Source organism: Zea mays, chromosome 7 (genome assembly GCF_902167145.1).
Source record: "Zea mays cultivar B73 chromosome 7, Zm-B73-REFERENCE-NAM-5.0, whole genome shotgun sequence".
Taxonomy (NCBI): domain Eukaryota; kingdom Viridiplantae; phylum Streptophyta; class Magnoliopsida; order Poales; family Poaceae; genus Zea; species Zea mays.
In genome coordinates, this window is record NC_050102.1 from 2,386,390 (window position 1) to 2,402,969 (window position 16,580).

The following is a 16,580-nucleotide window of genomic DNA, read 5'->3' on the forward strand; positions in this document are numbered from 1 at the left end:
AGTCGGAGTCGTCGTCTTCCTCGGAACCCGCGAGTCTGGAGGTTGAGACGACCGTCAGTCGGTCCCAAGATGACCACATATGATACCCTGGAAGGTTAGGGTATGCCCTTGTGAAAGCGCTCACCGAAGCGGGGTCGCTTGGTGGATCAAAGCTGAATCTAAAAGGGACAGGGTGGAAAACGGACGGTACCTTTTGGTCGATGGACGATGGTGGAGTCGCGTCGGGGACGGAATGCACCGTTATCTCAGGTACGAGGCTAACGCCCAACAAGTCCTTCGCGAGGGTGCTGGCGTCATCACCGCTTGGGGTTGGCACGTAGCGGGGAAGCGACACCCGTCGTTGTCTCAGGTGCGAGGACAACACCCGACATGTCCCCCGCAGGGGTGCCAACGTCGTTGACTCGCTCTGGTCCGACAGCCGACGAGGTGCCGCCTCCTGCCTGGCCACAGTTGCCCCGTCCCCTCCTCCTCCGGCGAGGAGGGTGGCGGGGCAAACCCGGGTGTTCCTCTTCTGCCACGGTGGGAAGTCATCGTCGAGTTCGCCGCCGCCGGGCGAGCCGACGACCGTTGTTGCTGTCGCGCTGCGGGGGGAGGAGTACCATGTCGTAGCTGCCGTCGCGGGACATGAACTCGAGACTCCCGAAGCGGAGCAGTGTCCCCGGCTGAAGAGACTGCTGGAGGCTACCCATATGGAACTCAACGGGAAAGTGTTCGTTAACACGCAGCAAGCCCCTATCTGGCGCGTCAACTGTCGGCATTTCATACCCGCGAGGACCGTCAACCGACCAGTAAATTTGTTGCTGCGTGTCCCTGCCCAGATGGGTTGATGCAAGATGGAACACAAGAGGGAAATGAGGCTTATGTTATCTCGCACCGGGGTGCTCGTAGTAGGGGTTACAAGCGTCGCGAGAGAGCGAGGGCGAGAGCGAGAGAGAGAGAGTCCCTGCGTGCGTCCGTCTCTGCCTGTCTCGTCTACCCCGCCTCCCTCTATGCCAACGTGTCTGTGTGCGTCCACGTATGTCCACCTGAACGTGTGTCAATGTGAACGTCTGTTAATGTGGCCGTCCCCCTCCCTTAGGAAGGCCCTGGACATCCCCTTTTATAGATGCAAGGAGATGCCCAACTGTACAATGGGGTGTAGCTATGTGCTAATGTGGCTGGTGGAGAAGCGCCTTGAGCCCTGTACACGAGCTAACGTGTCCGTCGGAGAAGTGCCTTGAGCCCTGTAGAAGCACAGCTGTCGGTGTGGCATGGATCCTGCTGACGTTGTCTTGCTTCCGTAGGGGGTTGAGAGCAATCCGACGTCATGGGCGCACGCGGGGAACCATCATTACCTGTTACCGGAGTAACCTTAGATGGGACACCGGTCTTGTTCCTTCATAGCCTGAGGCAGCTAGCTAGGAGTAGGGTAATGATGTATCCCCTATAGCGTAGTCGGTCCGAGGCTGAGGTCGGGCGAGGCGAAGACCTCCTGAGTCCGAGGCTGAGGTCGGGCGAGGTTGTGACTCCTCCTGAGGCCGAGGCTGAGGCCGAGGCCTGAGGTCGGGCGAGGCGGAGACCTTCTCCCGAGGCCAAGGCTGAGGCCTGAGGTCGGGCGAGGCGGAGCTCCCTGTTGCGCCCGGGGCCAAACTCGTGGGAGATCGTGACTCAGTTTTACCCTGGTGGTTGGCACAGTAGCCGGAGCGGGGCGAACAACGTTGTTTTCCTGTCAGATCGGTCAGTAAAAAGGCGAAGTGACTGCAGTCACTTCGACCTTGCCGACTGAGGCACGCGTGTCAGGATAAGGTGTCAGGCGATCCCCGCATTGAATGCGCATGCGATACGGTCGGCTGGTAAGGCGATTTGGCCAAGGTCGCTGCACGACAAAGTCTGCCTGAGCTGGGCTTCGGGCGAGCCGAGGGTGCGTCTGCTGACTGAGGGGACCCTCGGGCGAGGCGTGAATCCGTCCGGGACTACTGTTCCCGCCCGAGGCTGGGCTCGGATGAGGTCGCGTCCCTCGGCAGACGTGGCCTTGACTTGAACCGCGTTTTATCAGCCAGGTATGGTTTGTTCTGAAGATGTTTTCCAGCCGGATTAAGGAGCATATATATATATATATATATATATACTGTTATTATATATTACACCTGGGTGCATTCAATATAGAGAATGCACCCAGGCGCAACCTACGCGCCCATGTGCACATGGTCCGACCCAACCTATCCCCAAAGCCGAACCGACGCTGCCTTTTCACTTACCCGCGCCCGACTGCGCCTTTTCCACTTTCCTTGCCTTCCGCGTACGTCTCAATCCATTCTCTTCCCCGGCGACCTAGCCCTCGCCGTAGCCGTTGTGCGCTCGCTCCCGTTCCCGTCTTCCTCCATCCCGCACGCTCCCGCACGCTCCCGCTCGTTCCCAGCTCCGGCCCCCTCCACATTTCTGCGCGAACGGATCCTCCGCTCCCGTCAGAGACCGCGAACGTCCCGCGCCGGAGTAGTTTGCGCCCGCGACCGCCGTGTAAGCGCATCCGATCTCTCTCCCATTTCTCTGTCCCCATTTTTTGGATTTGTTTTGTTATTTTCGGTAATAGACAGGTAAACCCCATTTTTCCCCAAGTGTTGCAACTAGTATTATTCGTTGATTGGAATTATTAATTGTTGTATTCTAGGTTATAATCTAGGTTAATGCGGATACATTTCATTTTTGAACAAGCAGTTTGTGTTCTAGGTTATAATCTTAGATGTTTCCACTTTTATTGTAACTGCAGTGTACCTTTTGTTGCAACTGGTTCATGACATAAGTTGCAACTGTATAATTTTTTACTTTCAGACCACATACATCATTACTGTCTTTTATAACTGTGCTCGTATACAACTAGTTATTTGTTTAAATTCACTGTTGCAACTGTCCCAGTAGTAATTTTTTTAGCAGTCTTGTTGCAACTGGCTTATGTTGCATGTTGCAATTCTGTCTCAGTACTAATGTATGTGTGCAACATTAGTGTGTATTAGTTTGTTGATTAGCAATTTTTGGTTATGAGATCTGTACCATGTGTTTGTGCCCTCATGTTTTTTGCATTCCCATTTCTTCAGTGTTTTTTATAATGGATCAAGATCAGAATGTATCAGGCCAGCAAGGCGCTCATGCTGTCCGTCGCTCTCCCCGTGTTGAAAACAAGAGAAAGCAATTAGATAAAAATGAATTAAAGGAAAGGAAGAAGAGATTAAGGTTGAAAGTCCCTCCTATACAAGATGCCGAAAGTGATGATGAAAAAGACACAGAGTTTGTTCCTGGTGGCGATGGGTCTGGTGATGACAATGTTGGTATTGTTGGTGGAGATGAAAATAAGGGTATAACTAAGACACGAGCTATTCGATGCTCACCTGGAAAGTTTATAAAGCTTGTGAATTCTCTATCTGATGAATTGAAAAGTGAAGTGGTTGCTAAGGGGTTTGGCGGCCTGCTTAGGTTCAAGCCACATTTATTGTCGAGAAAGTTGCTTAGCTGGCTGATGCGGAAGCTCAACCCAGAAACAATGAAATTAGAGATTGGTGGTGGGAAAGAGATTCAAATCACTGAACACAGTGTTTGGTGTGTTTTAGAGTTACCAAACGTTGGCAGTGATCCGTCGTGCCTTGCGGGACGAGCTGGGTGAGCAAATTTGTGGGAAATCTTATAGACGCATATCTGGCATCAATATATCTGTTATCACTGATAGATTGCAGAAGAGGACTCTCAATGGTGAGCTGGGCCTGAGAGCCTTTTTCATGGCAGCATTTCAGTGTCTTCTATTCTCCAATACTGACACTCGGATCAGGATTGATGATGTGAAGTACACTCAGGACATCCAGAATATTGGCAACAAGAACTGGTGCAAAGCTGTAGTAGACAGGCTGAGCATAGCTGCTCGGCTTTATAGAAAGGATTTTGCTGAGAAAGGCATTAACGCACCCATCAGTGGATGCGGGATCTTTGTAGCTGTAAGCTCAACACACACATTCAATTTTTGCCCTTGCAACTTACTCTTCCAATTACACAAGTAGTAATTTTTTATGTTTACTGTTACAACTGTCATATGTTACAAGTTGCAATTTGAGGGCATTTTTTTATGATAACTTAGTTCACACATTCACATGTATTTTGTAATTTATGTTGTTCATAAAGTAGCAATAATTTTAGTATGAGGCTATTTCAACTGGCTTATTGCACCTGTGCCAATTTGGTTTACTTTTTTTCATTATATGAATTCAACCTAAAATACCCATGTGTCTTTTACCTAATGTTAAAAACATGCAGATGCTTTATGTCGACAACCTGCAACATGGATTAGACACAAGTCCTTTTTCAATCCCTCGATGTGCTTTCTTGGACTCCAAGATGATTGATGCTATAGCAAATATGGATCTCAGGGGAGATGTTCCTCCTGGGACCACTGAGTTTGGACACCTCAGGGTAAGTTGCAAATGATACCACACAATAGTTGCAATTTGTTATTCATTTATCATTTTATCATTGTTTTTTTTACTTTCAGTTGAGAAGTATCACTGACACGTGCTACGGCGTCCCCATTGGTGCTCTAGCAATATTACATGCTCCAGTACCAGCACCTGCCCCAGTAGCAGTCCCTAATCCAACAGTAGCACCTAACCCAGTAGCAGCAGCATCTGTCCCAGTAGCAACAACAGCACCTACTGGGACATCTGCTGATGTGCTTGGCACATCCCATGATCCCGTCGGTCATGCTTCCTTCAATATCCAACCCCCAGTCTTTTACCAGTACCCTAGTTTTAGATCTTCTTTTGGTCAGAGTATTACTGATTTAGTTGGAAGGAGTAGGAAGTCAGATGCGCTGAACATTTTGAAGGCGTTTGATGAAAGCACTAGTGAAGCCCAGTCGTACGCACAGAAGGCTGTGAAGTATTCAACAATATCCCGCGACCTTATGGCAAAAGCTCACCACGAGTGCTACACTGGCATTCAGAAGCTTATCGCTGACGCTATCGTTGAGAAGCGAGCTGCCAAAGAGCGCAGGAGGAAGGTGAAGAACGACCCTAGAGCAGGAGCAGGTATTTTTTGTTGCATATAGGATAATATTATTGTTTGCAAGCACCCACCATACAAGTTGCAATTTGCCCAGACACATCAATATGTGTTTACAATCATTTTTTAAATTTGTTTGCAGGAGCAGGAACTAGTTCAATTGCACCGGAGGACCAATCTAGAGGAGGTGATGGTGAAGAAATTATACGGAGTCCTGTTGCAATTGACCCTAGAGCTGGAGCAGGTATTTTTTATTGCATACAGTATAATATTATTGTTGCAACCACCCACCATACAAGTTGCAATTTTACCCATATACATCACTTTGTGCTTTCAATCATTTTTTTAAATTTGTATGGAGGATCAGGAACTACTTCAAATGTACCGGAAGACCAACCTGGAGGAGGTGATAGTGAAGAAATACAGTTGGATTGCAGTGGTGGAGATCTTGATGACAGCTTAGATTTTACGAGAACCCCATCGTGTGGTGATGACATTGATCTGGAAGAGGGAAATTTGAATAGAAGTAAGCCTACCTATGTCTTCCATGCTTAAAAAATGTTTTCTCTCATCTTGATTATTCCTTTTTTTTCATTTATATTTTTTATTCTTTCCCCTGGCAGCACCTCCTGATTTACGTGGGTCAACCCGAAGTATTGATGATATATTGCAAATGATGTATTCCCCAGAGCACTTTGCAAGCATTGATGGCGAGGTTAGTTTATCGTGTTTTTTATTACCATCAACTACTTTTTTTCTGATTAATATTATGATTTTCCCCTTTTTCTACAATTACAGTCCCCTCCCAATAGCCAGTCGACTCGTGCACCACGAATTACTGTTCGCAAGAGGAAGGCTTCCTCAAACCCCCCTGGCAATGATCAACGGCCTGTGGTAAGATCATCTGATACCCATGTGGAAGCAGTCCATAGTTGCAATCGGGCCCCACCTATTGTAGTAATCATAGCCTATATCAACTTGCAATTAATCATATATTATGAACAGGGACCACCTGAGACAGAAGAGGAGCCTCTGAGCAGGGACACTGGGATGCAGCATCCTACTGCCCAGGTATGTTCATGCAATTCGTGTCTTTTTTTTATAATATAAATGATTCACTTTCATAATACAAATATGTTAATTTGGCTATTCTACTCAACTGCACCAGGATCATATAACTTACTCAAGGAGGAGCGATAGGTCCATTCAAGTTGCCAACACACAGAAGGCAGAGGCTGAGAAGAAGGCTGAGATTGAGATGAAGAATGCTGAAGCTGAGGAGGCTGAGAAGAGAAAGGCTGAAGCCGAACAAGCTGATAAGAAGAAGGCAGAAGAAGCTGAGAATAAGAGAAAGGCTGAGGCCGAAGTAGCTGAGATCAAGAGAAAGGCCGCTGCTGAAGAAGCTGAGAAGAAGAAGGAAGTAGAAGCTGAGAATAAGAGAAAGGCTGAGGCCGAAGTAGCTGAGATCAAGAGAAAGGCTACAGCTGAAGAAGCTGAGAAGAAGAAGGAAGAAGAAGCTGAGGATAAGAGAAAGGCTGAGGCCGAAAAAGCTGAGATTAAGAGAAAGGCTGAGGCCGAAGAAGCTGAGATTAAGAGAAAGGCTGAGGCTGAAGAAGCTGAGATTAAGAGAATGGCTGCAGCTGAAGAAGTTGTGAAGAAGAAGGCTGATGCTGAGAAGAAGGTTGATGCGGAGGAGAAAAGGATACAGGTTGCAATCCAGAAACAGCTAAAGGACAACATCAAAGCTTTGAAAAAGCCGGTGCCCGCTGCCAAGTTAAAGAAGATGTTCCAGTTACAAATGTCAAAAGAATATGCTGAGCAGCGCCAACAGTACGAGGATAGGTTGAACATGCTTCGTCAGGAGGCCAAAGCTGAGATTGATAGTTTGGAGAAGAGCATTGATGGCCAGGCAGGACCCAGCTCATCATTTGATGATATCCAGTTCCCGGCGGAGTCTGATGATGATATCAACAATTTGACCCAACCAATCCGACTTTCTCAAGACGAAGTCTCAGTAGGCCAGGCTGATTTCAGTGAGTTTCAAAGGATGATATTCAAGCGCCTAGGTGATAGAGTGCTGAAGAAGCCTAGGGAGTACATATCCCCGTTCAAGATCCCTCGTAATCGACCTGAGATACCCCTGGCCAAGGCTGTTGCACTTAGGCGGAAGATCGCATCTGATCCTGAGCTGAAAAGGTTTTTTTTGTTTTTCCCAAGTTGCAATTGCTATTTACTTTTTATTTTGCAATTCTAACCAAGTAGCAATTATTTTTCTTGAACAGTTAGTTACTTATATAGCAGTAGCAATCGCACCTAATGCGTGGTTGCAATCACACCATAACAGAAGTTGCAATCATTTTTATTTAAAAAGAATTTCCCAGAGTTATATAGTACATGCAATCACAACACACTAGTTGCAATCACACCATAACAGAAGTTGCAATCATTTTTATTTAAAAAGAATTTCCCAGAGTTATATAGTACATGCAATCACAACACACTAGTTGCAATTATACTACACCAGTAGTTTGCAATCATATTTGTGTAACAGAATTTCCCAGAGTTATTCAGTACTTTGAAATCACACTAGACCAACAGTTGCAATCACAGCACACCAGCAGTTGCACATTCTCCTGTTCTTCTCACTAATCCATATGTTTTTTTCTTTTTTTGTTGATGCAGGAGAATTTTGTTGGAGTTTGGCCTTCTTGTTGGACTAACTGGCGAGGAAATTTTAACATCTTTTTCTAATGACACCCTTGGTGAGTCAGGAATCATAGACTTTTTCGTGCACTGCATGCGACATGATGATATTGTGCACAAGGTTGATTCTTGTGGATACAGAGTGTTTCTGACCACTGGTTTTTATGTAAGTTTCTTCTCCAAAACCATGTATTTTTTGTATACTGTCTTGCATTTATGTGTTTAAACTAATTTAATCATTTATCATTTCTCTTTTTATTTATTCTCCAAACTGGAAAACACATACAGTTCAATGTATCAACGTGTGAAGCAGTACTCAACGCTGATAAATCTGAGACGGAAGAATTCATATATGTATGGAATCATCTGATGTCTGAGTGCGAAAACTATGATTTGTCAAGAGCAAAATTGGTTAGCAGATCTTTTCCCCAACCCACTTTTTTCATACCTAAAATTTTTTACTTTCCATCATTTACAGTTGCAATCACCAGGACACATACTTTGCAACTGTCTATACTTTTTTCTTGTAACTTCTTTTTTTATATATGTTTTCCATTTTTAGTAATTAGTTTTCTACTCCTTCCTTGCACCAGGTTTTTGTCCCTATCAAAGATGGTGCTCACTATTTTGTATATTGCTTCAATTTTATCCATAAGCGTATTGATGTGCTGGACTCGAACGACTACTTCCTGAATTGTTCTAATCAGGAAGAACGGCACAAGGCTGTCTTTGCCAAAATCCCAATCATCGATGCAGCCTTCCAGAAAGTTTCCAACCTCAAGTTACCCAGAGTTAGCAAGTGGAGGCGGCCTTTTATTGATGTGCCAAAGCAAGCAGGTCAAAGCGATTGTCTTTTTTTTGTATGGAAGTACATGGAATATTATGATGGGGACAAAATGACCAAGGAAATCAATCCGGTTAGCCATGCTGTCAACTGATTTTCTATCTGTTTTGGTGCTTTTTTTGTTTGTTTTCTATGTTTGCATCATAATATAGTCACTGACCATTATGATGTTTTTATGCCATTGCAGTTCAAGGGCCCGATATACAGATGTGAGCTGTTGCATTACGAGATCTTCCACCCTTTGAACCAAGCTGAAATTCCTGGTTCGCTTGATAAGTTTAGAATTGGTGGTCGTCCGTTGCCAATTGAATGGGATAGTAGTCAGTCGAACAATTAGATTCATGCAAAAACAATCTGTTGTGTTATGCAGTAGTCAGAAACAATCAGTTGTGTTATGTTATCTCCAGAAACAATCCAGTAATGTTGTTTAGGTTGCAACCAGCGCACTGTTTCCATTTGCAACTGGTCTATTCATCTAGTTGTTATCGTACTCTAAACTGCAGTTTCCAATTTTGTTTGAAAAATCTCAGCCATTGCAGTTGCAACCAATGTATATGTTTGTGTTCTGTACCCACCGGCGAGGTGGAGCCCTTCCATATGAGACAGTTGCAACCAGCGTATATGTTACAGTTGCAACTGAAATTGTAATCGTAGTTGCAATTGGCCATAACCACTCATTTTTATTTCTATGTTTGGTAACCAGCATGATGGCAAACTTTGCAAACCTGTTTATGAGTAGTAGCAGCGTATATGTTACAGTTGCAACTGAAATTGTAATCATAGTTGCAACTGACCATGACCACTCATTTTTATTTCTATGTTTGGTAACCAGCATGATGGCAAACTTTGCAAACCTATTTATGAGTAGTAGCAACTGTTATATTATAATAAAACAAGATATATTTTAATTATGTCGAGACGTAAACAGATAACACAGATTCATGTATTATTCAGTGTATACATACAGTTGCAATCAGCGCAACTACGATGTTGCAATTGGTTGGTCATGTGTGTCCACTGTTTTCCGAACAGTCACACAGTCATTATTGAGTTTAACTTACACAGAGTTATAAAATAAGATAAAATTGAAATATTACATTGGAGATTCAGTCAGATTCATAGTCATCCTTAATCACTTTCGTCCTGGTAATTAACATGGCAAGTTGTCGCCCTCCTAATTCTTGCAATCACCGCGTGTGCTGCTGACTCCTGCACCGCCATAGTGCACCCAGATTGCTGTGTATCACCCCCTCACTCTGTGCCTCATCTTGATTCCCATCTAGTCCTTTTTTTATTGTTGGGCGACCTCTTTTTCTTGGAGTCCAACCTACAGTTTTCGCACTTCTCTTTTTGTCCTTGTTCTCGGCCGCTCTGCTTCTGTTTGGGTTCTGAGGGCATGTTGTGCTATAGTGCCCCCTAACATGGCAGGTTTGGCACTCTCTTATGCCCTGACCACCACTATATGTGTTGTATGGATTAGCAGGTTCCACACTATTTTTAGCACATTTAGCCCCACTGGCAGACTTCCTACCCTTCGTGCGCGACACTGGCGGTTCAGTCAATCTTAGATCAGTGAGGCAGTTTGCAGAATCTGGATTCAGGCCCGATTCCGGTGGTGGTGTAGGTCCAGTTGGCATCACAACAGGTTCTATATTGTTGTCAGAACTTTGTTCTGTTGGTGCAATGGGACCAATATTCCGCCGTCCTTCTGCATCTTGCTGCAACTCAGTATTTGTTGCTTCGTCCGGACCAATCGGACCAATCTCCGCTGTTCGTAGAAGCTCAATCCCAGGAGTTATCATGTCGATGTGCGTGATAGTTTCAGTGTATGCTCTATCAGATTTGCTTCCCGCTCTTCCCAGTCGCATTAACTTTGGCAGCAGCTTCGACAACCTTGACTGCTCTGTCTCATTTTGACCACCAACACTCACATCGTGCCAGTCCCATGGAACCACAGATCTTGCATTACGTGTATATCGCTTCAAAATGTACTTTTCAGGTATGTTTTGGACTTGGAGGTGGGTGAATGCCTTTATTATGTGCATGCAGAACAGACCTGCATTTTTTTGTTGCAATTTGGATGTAAATATGCAGGAACATCAATGTTTAATTTTGTTAATGTAACGAGGTTGCAATTCATCTCACCTGTATGCTCCCACTGCATGCATTCGCATTTATACACGCCTGCTGCTTTGTCAGCCACCACTTTGAATGCGTGTTGTGCCCAGCAAAATGTCCCATCGCCTTTCTCATGTTTCACCAAGTAACCGCATTCCACTCCCGGATCAGGCTCTATCACAAAAGCTGTGCTGTTAATATATTCCCTCTTGTATTCATTGTACACAGCCCTGGTGTACACCCTGCTGAGTTGCTCATCAAATCTTGATTTGCAGGCTCTGACAACTTCAGTCTGCATCAATACCAGCAATTGCAATCACATCAGACAGCAGTTGCAATTACACGAGACAGCAGTTGTAATCATTGTTTGTTTAACCAATTTTTGGGCATAGTTATATAGAAGTTGCAATCACACCAGACCATCAGTTGCAATTACACCAGACAACAGTTGTAATCATTGTTTGTTTAACAAAATTCCCCAGAGTTATTTAGTGCTTGCATCCACACCACACCAGCAGTTGCAATTACAACACAACAGTAGTTGCAATCATTTTGTTTACATTTTTTAACAGATATTTGGGTAGAATTATACAGTAGTTGCAATCACACCACACCAGCAGTTGGAATCATTTATGTTTAACAGTTTTTTTACAATCAGACCAAAAAATTCAGGGGTGTGGGCAAATACCTGTGAGTAGTGTGATTCCCCAGCATCCATGTGGTCTGTGTGCTGAATTGAGTCAAGCACCCTCTTTGCAAATATATGCAGGCTTGTCACATTGTTAACATAACCATCTTTCAAAACCCTGTTTTGGCTCTCAGATCTTTGGGTGGAAGTCATTCGCCCACAGTACATGCCTTTGAAATATGTTGCTATCCATCTCTTCCTTTTTTGCCACAATGCAACAATTGCAGGGTGTTCTCTTATGCCACATTCATCCACCAGTTTATTCCACTCCACCTCAAATTGTGTGGGCCCCAGAGGATAGTTTATCAGGGACTGCAGTTTCTCCTTTAGATTATTATCATTGTGCAATTTGTACAGCTCTTCGAGTTCGTAATCCCATGTTCTGGTTATGTGCCATCGGCAATTTCGGTGTTGTGTCTTGTTAAACACAATCCTTATTGCTTCCTTCATCGCTGCATCTTCATCTGTTTGTCAAAAATAAAAATCAGCAAAAAAACCCCAATAGGTTTGCAATCAAGCAGTTTAAAATATTGCAATCATCTTCAAAGATACAGTTGCAACAACACAGCAGTAATTATGTGACAAGCATTTTTTTGTAGCCAAAGCATACCTGTAAGAATCACAAAAGGTTGCTGACCACCCATGCAACTTTTAAAGGTCTCAAAAAGCCATCTGAATGTGTCTATTGTTTCATCCCGAAGAAGTGCTTGGCCAAAGGACACATTTTTCAAATTATTGCTGCAACCCACAAACATGGCCAACGGCATATGCTTGTTGTTAGTCTTGTGTGTTGTGTCAAATGTGACTACATCCCCAAAATTCTTGTATTCTGCACGCTGACTTGCATGACACCAAAAAATGCTCCGAAGCACATTTGTTTTTGGTTCAAAATCCACATCCCAGTAAAAGTATTCATTGTGTTCTTTGCACTCCCTGAAAAATTGGAACAGTTTATCCATGTCACCATCCCTCTCCTCCCTTGCTTGCTCAGCTTTCCTGTACCATAAAAGAAAAAACAAATGAAGATGCTGTTGTCAATATATTGCACAAAGATATGATGTCAGTTTTTTTATGACCTACTTGTTATGGACATCTTTCTCTGTGAACGGCCAGTTTTGACGGCCTCCAAATAATTCTGACATTACATTCATTGCTGCCTGTGTTGGCACACCACTCTTTGACATGATTGCAAACAGGTCATCCAACGCTGCCTCCCTCTGCTTATGAGAATGCATATATCTCACCATCCTTGGTGAGGGTTCAAGTTTGTGATTGTGTGCTTCCTGAACATGATGAAAATACCAAATATTGCGCTTCTTGTCCTCCTTCACCTCCACATAAGCAGGGCAACCAATTCTCATCGATGTCTTATTTGTCATAGGCTCCTCATTCTCTTGACCTGGCTTCAGAAACCCCTCACGGTTGCAAACCCAGTGTCTGGTTTCTTTACTAGTCCTTTTTGTCCTGACACTAAAACCAGCCAATTTTGCATAGTCAAGGTAAAAGAGGTAGGCTTCTTCTTTTGTATCAAATGTTTGCTGCACCCTGGGGACAAACACATCAAGTATGTTTGCATCCTGCAGGACAACACGCAATCATGAGTTTTGCAATTAGAGGATACACATAGTTGCAATCAACAAGCAACAAACGTTGCAACTCGAGCACAAACACACTATGCAATTGTAATCAGTGAGTAAAAAACAGAGACTCAAGTTTGAAATTAGAGTATATAACTGTTAGAAATATGCCCTAGAGATAATCATAGAGATGAGCATATTTCTTTGTATCCATGATATATATATTGCTTAATTGAATATCCATGGAAGGCACCTTGTATTGATTAGCAATTATGTGAATTGTTTGTGAGATTCTTTACTTATATGGTTATTCTAAATGATGTCCCTAGTCAGAGTCGATGACTAGCACATGTATTAGTTGATGACTACATTTCACAAGTCATGAACATGGAGATGTTAAATTAATAATGTGGGCGCATGTATGACATGAGGCTGGACCGACCCAACGTGAGATATTGTAATATAGTTCTCTTCTTGCAACATGAATACTGTATCCTTAGACCTGAGATTGTCGCATGTTCTCAAGATGTGAATTGACTTACTTAGGGACTATCAAACGCTATCCCGTAACTGGGTAGTTATAAAGGTAGTTTTGGGTTTGTCAGGAAGCATGCTATGAGGCATGGTCAGTCAAGATGGAATTTGTCCCTCTCTTTGTGAGAGAGATATCTCTGGGCCCCTCGAGTGATTGGATCAAGAAATGCATGGCCGTGCTAGGGTTAAGAGTTAACCATTGAAAGGATTCCAATTCACAGTATCGAGAAAGAGAGGTCAGCTTAGAGCCAGACCAAATATCGTGAGACAAAGGGAACAGCATGTACTTAATGTCGCAATGGTTCGTCTGATATGATCTTTACGTACACATAGGAGTTGACATGTCTTGCTAGAGGCCGCTGTCAATTATTGGGCCAAGTAAGAGTACTCGGGCTATGTCTATTTGTACGTGAACCTATAGGGTCACACACTTAAGGGGAAGGAAGCCTAATTCGGATTAGATCCGAAATTAGACTGGGCTTTAGGGTTTATGATGGGCCTCGGCGTCAGAAGCCCACCATAACGCCTATATAATGAGGGGCGGGGGCGCGGTTAAGGATAACCTAATTGGCCACCTGCGAACTAACAGCCGCCGCCCACCTCTCGCCCTCGCCAAGCCGCCGTCGCGAACCTAGCAGTTCGGTACGCGGCGCTTCCTCCCTGTACGTGTGGATACCTCGGAGGTGCTGCATCTGGAGCACTTGGACGAACTGTGCGAGGACGTGAAGGACGCCGGCGACTGCACGGCACTGCTCGACGCGTTCGTCTACATCGAGACGTCTTCCGCTGCTCTGCGCGTCTAGTGGTAATTCCATGACCTATAACCGCAGTAGTTCTTGGTATTATGGGGTTGAAAATTTTGGTTTGCGCTAGTGTAGCCTCCCCGTAATCCTACAATAACTAGTTGCAATCAACAAGCAACAAACGTTGCAACTGGAGCACAAACACACCATGCAACTGTAATCAATGAGTAAAAACAGAGACTCAAGTTTGCAATTAGAGTATACACCTAGTTGCAATCAACAAGCAAACAACGTTGCAACTGGAACACAAACACACCATGCAACTGTAATCAATGAGTAAAAACAGAGACTCAAGTTTGCAATTAGAGTATACACCTAGTTGCAATCAACAAGCAAACAACGTTGCAACTGGAACACAAACACACCATGCAACTGTAATCAATGAGTAAAAACAGAGACTCAAGTTTGCAATTAGATTATACACCTAGTTGCAATCAACAAGCAACAAACGTTGCAACTGGAACACAAACACACCATGCAATTGTAATCAATGAGTAAAAACAGAGACTCAAGTTTGCAACAAACGATGCAACAGAAAATCAACAAACCACGCACGGTGGAGCAACAATTTTTGATTGTTTTTTTCTTACCGGATGGAACAGCTGGGCTGCATCCGGAGTGATCAGCGATCCAGGTGGAATTGAAGGCGGTGGCGTCAGCAACGTTTCGTGATGCAAGGGATCACCTGATCCGCCGCGTACACCCGCTCCCGTTGTCGCAATCGGAGACGGCAATATCGGATCAGCACCTCCAGCCACAACAATCGCCAAGGAATTAGGGGAGGAGCATCGAGGCGATTCAAGGTGCGGCAGCGACGGTGGGGCCATGGATCTAGGGTTAGAGGATCGGAGGAAGGAGGAGACAGCGGCGGCGCGGTGACAGGGATGCGATCGGTGGCTGCGGGGTATAGGGTGGCGCGTGGTCAGGGAGGCTTGCGGCGGCGGCGGGGGGCAGGGAGGCGCGGGAAGGCCGAGGGCGCGATGAGGCTTGATGGGGGTGTATTTATATATTACGCCTAGGTGCATTCAATATAGAGAATGCACCCAGGTGCATTTTAGTGTTGTCGTATATATATATATGAGCATATATATATATATATATATATATATATATATATATATATATATATATATATATATATATATATATATATATATATATGAGCATCAAGAGGAATAGCGCAAGATGATATTACGATGCTACAATATAGAGAATTAAACCCTTAATGGCGAGGCATTACAACATTTATAAGCAAACACTATGTACATATAACTCACTAAGCACAATGATCACATTCTTTCAATTAAACCCGAGCTAACTCAAACATCAAGAAACAATAAATTATACACACGTTCTTTACTCTCTTTATTTAAAACATAACACCGACAAATAAACAACACTTGGACTCACCTACCTCAATATCTATAACTTAGGATAATGAACATAAGCATTTCAACTAGCTTTTAGAATTACTAATATAGACTATTATGCATAGCACACCAATCAAACAAGGCATCACTCATTCCTAGAACTAACGAGTAACTCATTATCAACTAGCATGGAGTTCTATGGAACTGCATTCATCTTACCTTGAAGATCTAAACATTTATGTGCACTGTTCACCTACCACTATATACGCTGAGTAATCGCAAATACGGCCATAGCACTACAAGTGACTAAGGCATTTTATCATACACACTGTGAGCGTCGCACTGGTTTACTTCCTTTTCACCAATCTAATACATTTATTTCATAATTATGCCCGCAACCATATCACATAAAAGAGTCATTATAGCAAGCATCTAATACAATCACAACGCACTTACACCACCATCGGAAAATCATTGCAACTCATATATTTAACAAGTTAACCAACCAGTCAAACGAATGGTTCACTAATAACTAACCAATAACTAAACTTGACACGTTATCAGCGAACACGATGGCGATTTCGGTTCAGACCTTGCGTAAAGCACTTAGCAAGCACCGTTGCACTGGGCTATCCTCAACCGACACGCACACACAACCTCGACCAAAACACGGACACGTCAAGAGACCGGTATGCATGCCCTGGGTTAGTACTGTTGAAATAATCCTTGTGCATGGGTCTTAGTTAGTTTACTTAAGGCTGTTGTTTTTATTCCCAGGTTAGGCGTATAGTCATCTATTGGCTGTACGTGTAGTCGTGGCCGGCATGCCTATGTGTGGGATGGCACACAAAGTGGAGGGACGTGCCGTGCTTCTCGGGTGGTCGTTGGCCACGTTCTGTTGAATCCTTTTTATTCAGTAAACAG

General features: G+C 44.1%; 1 protein-coding gene across 1 annotated transcript; it reads right to left on the minus strand.

Annotated features, from left to right (window-relative positions):
* Nucleotides 1-9,058: 9,058 nt before the first annotated feature.
* Nucleotides 9,059-15,113, minus strand: LOC118473011 (protein FAR1-RELATED SEQUENCE 5-like). Its single transcript, XM_035961214.1, has 7 exons — nt 14,877-15,113; nt 12,453-12,949; nt 11,983-12,368; nt 11,373-11,836; nt 10,712-10,976; nt 10,098-10,622; nt 9,059-9,156 (listed from the first exon to the last, which is right to left on the minus strand). The coding sequence occupies exons 1-7, from the start codon at nt 15,111-15,113 to the stop codon at nt 9,059-9,061; spliced, it is 2,472 nt and encodes an 823-aa protein (XP_035817107.1).
* Between the last annotated feature and the right edge of the window lie 1,467 nt (nt 15,114-16,580).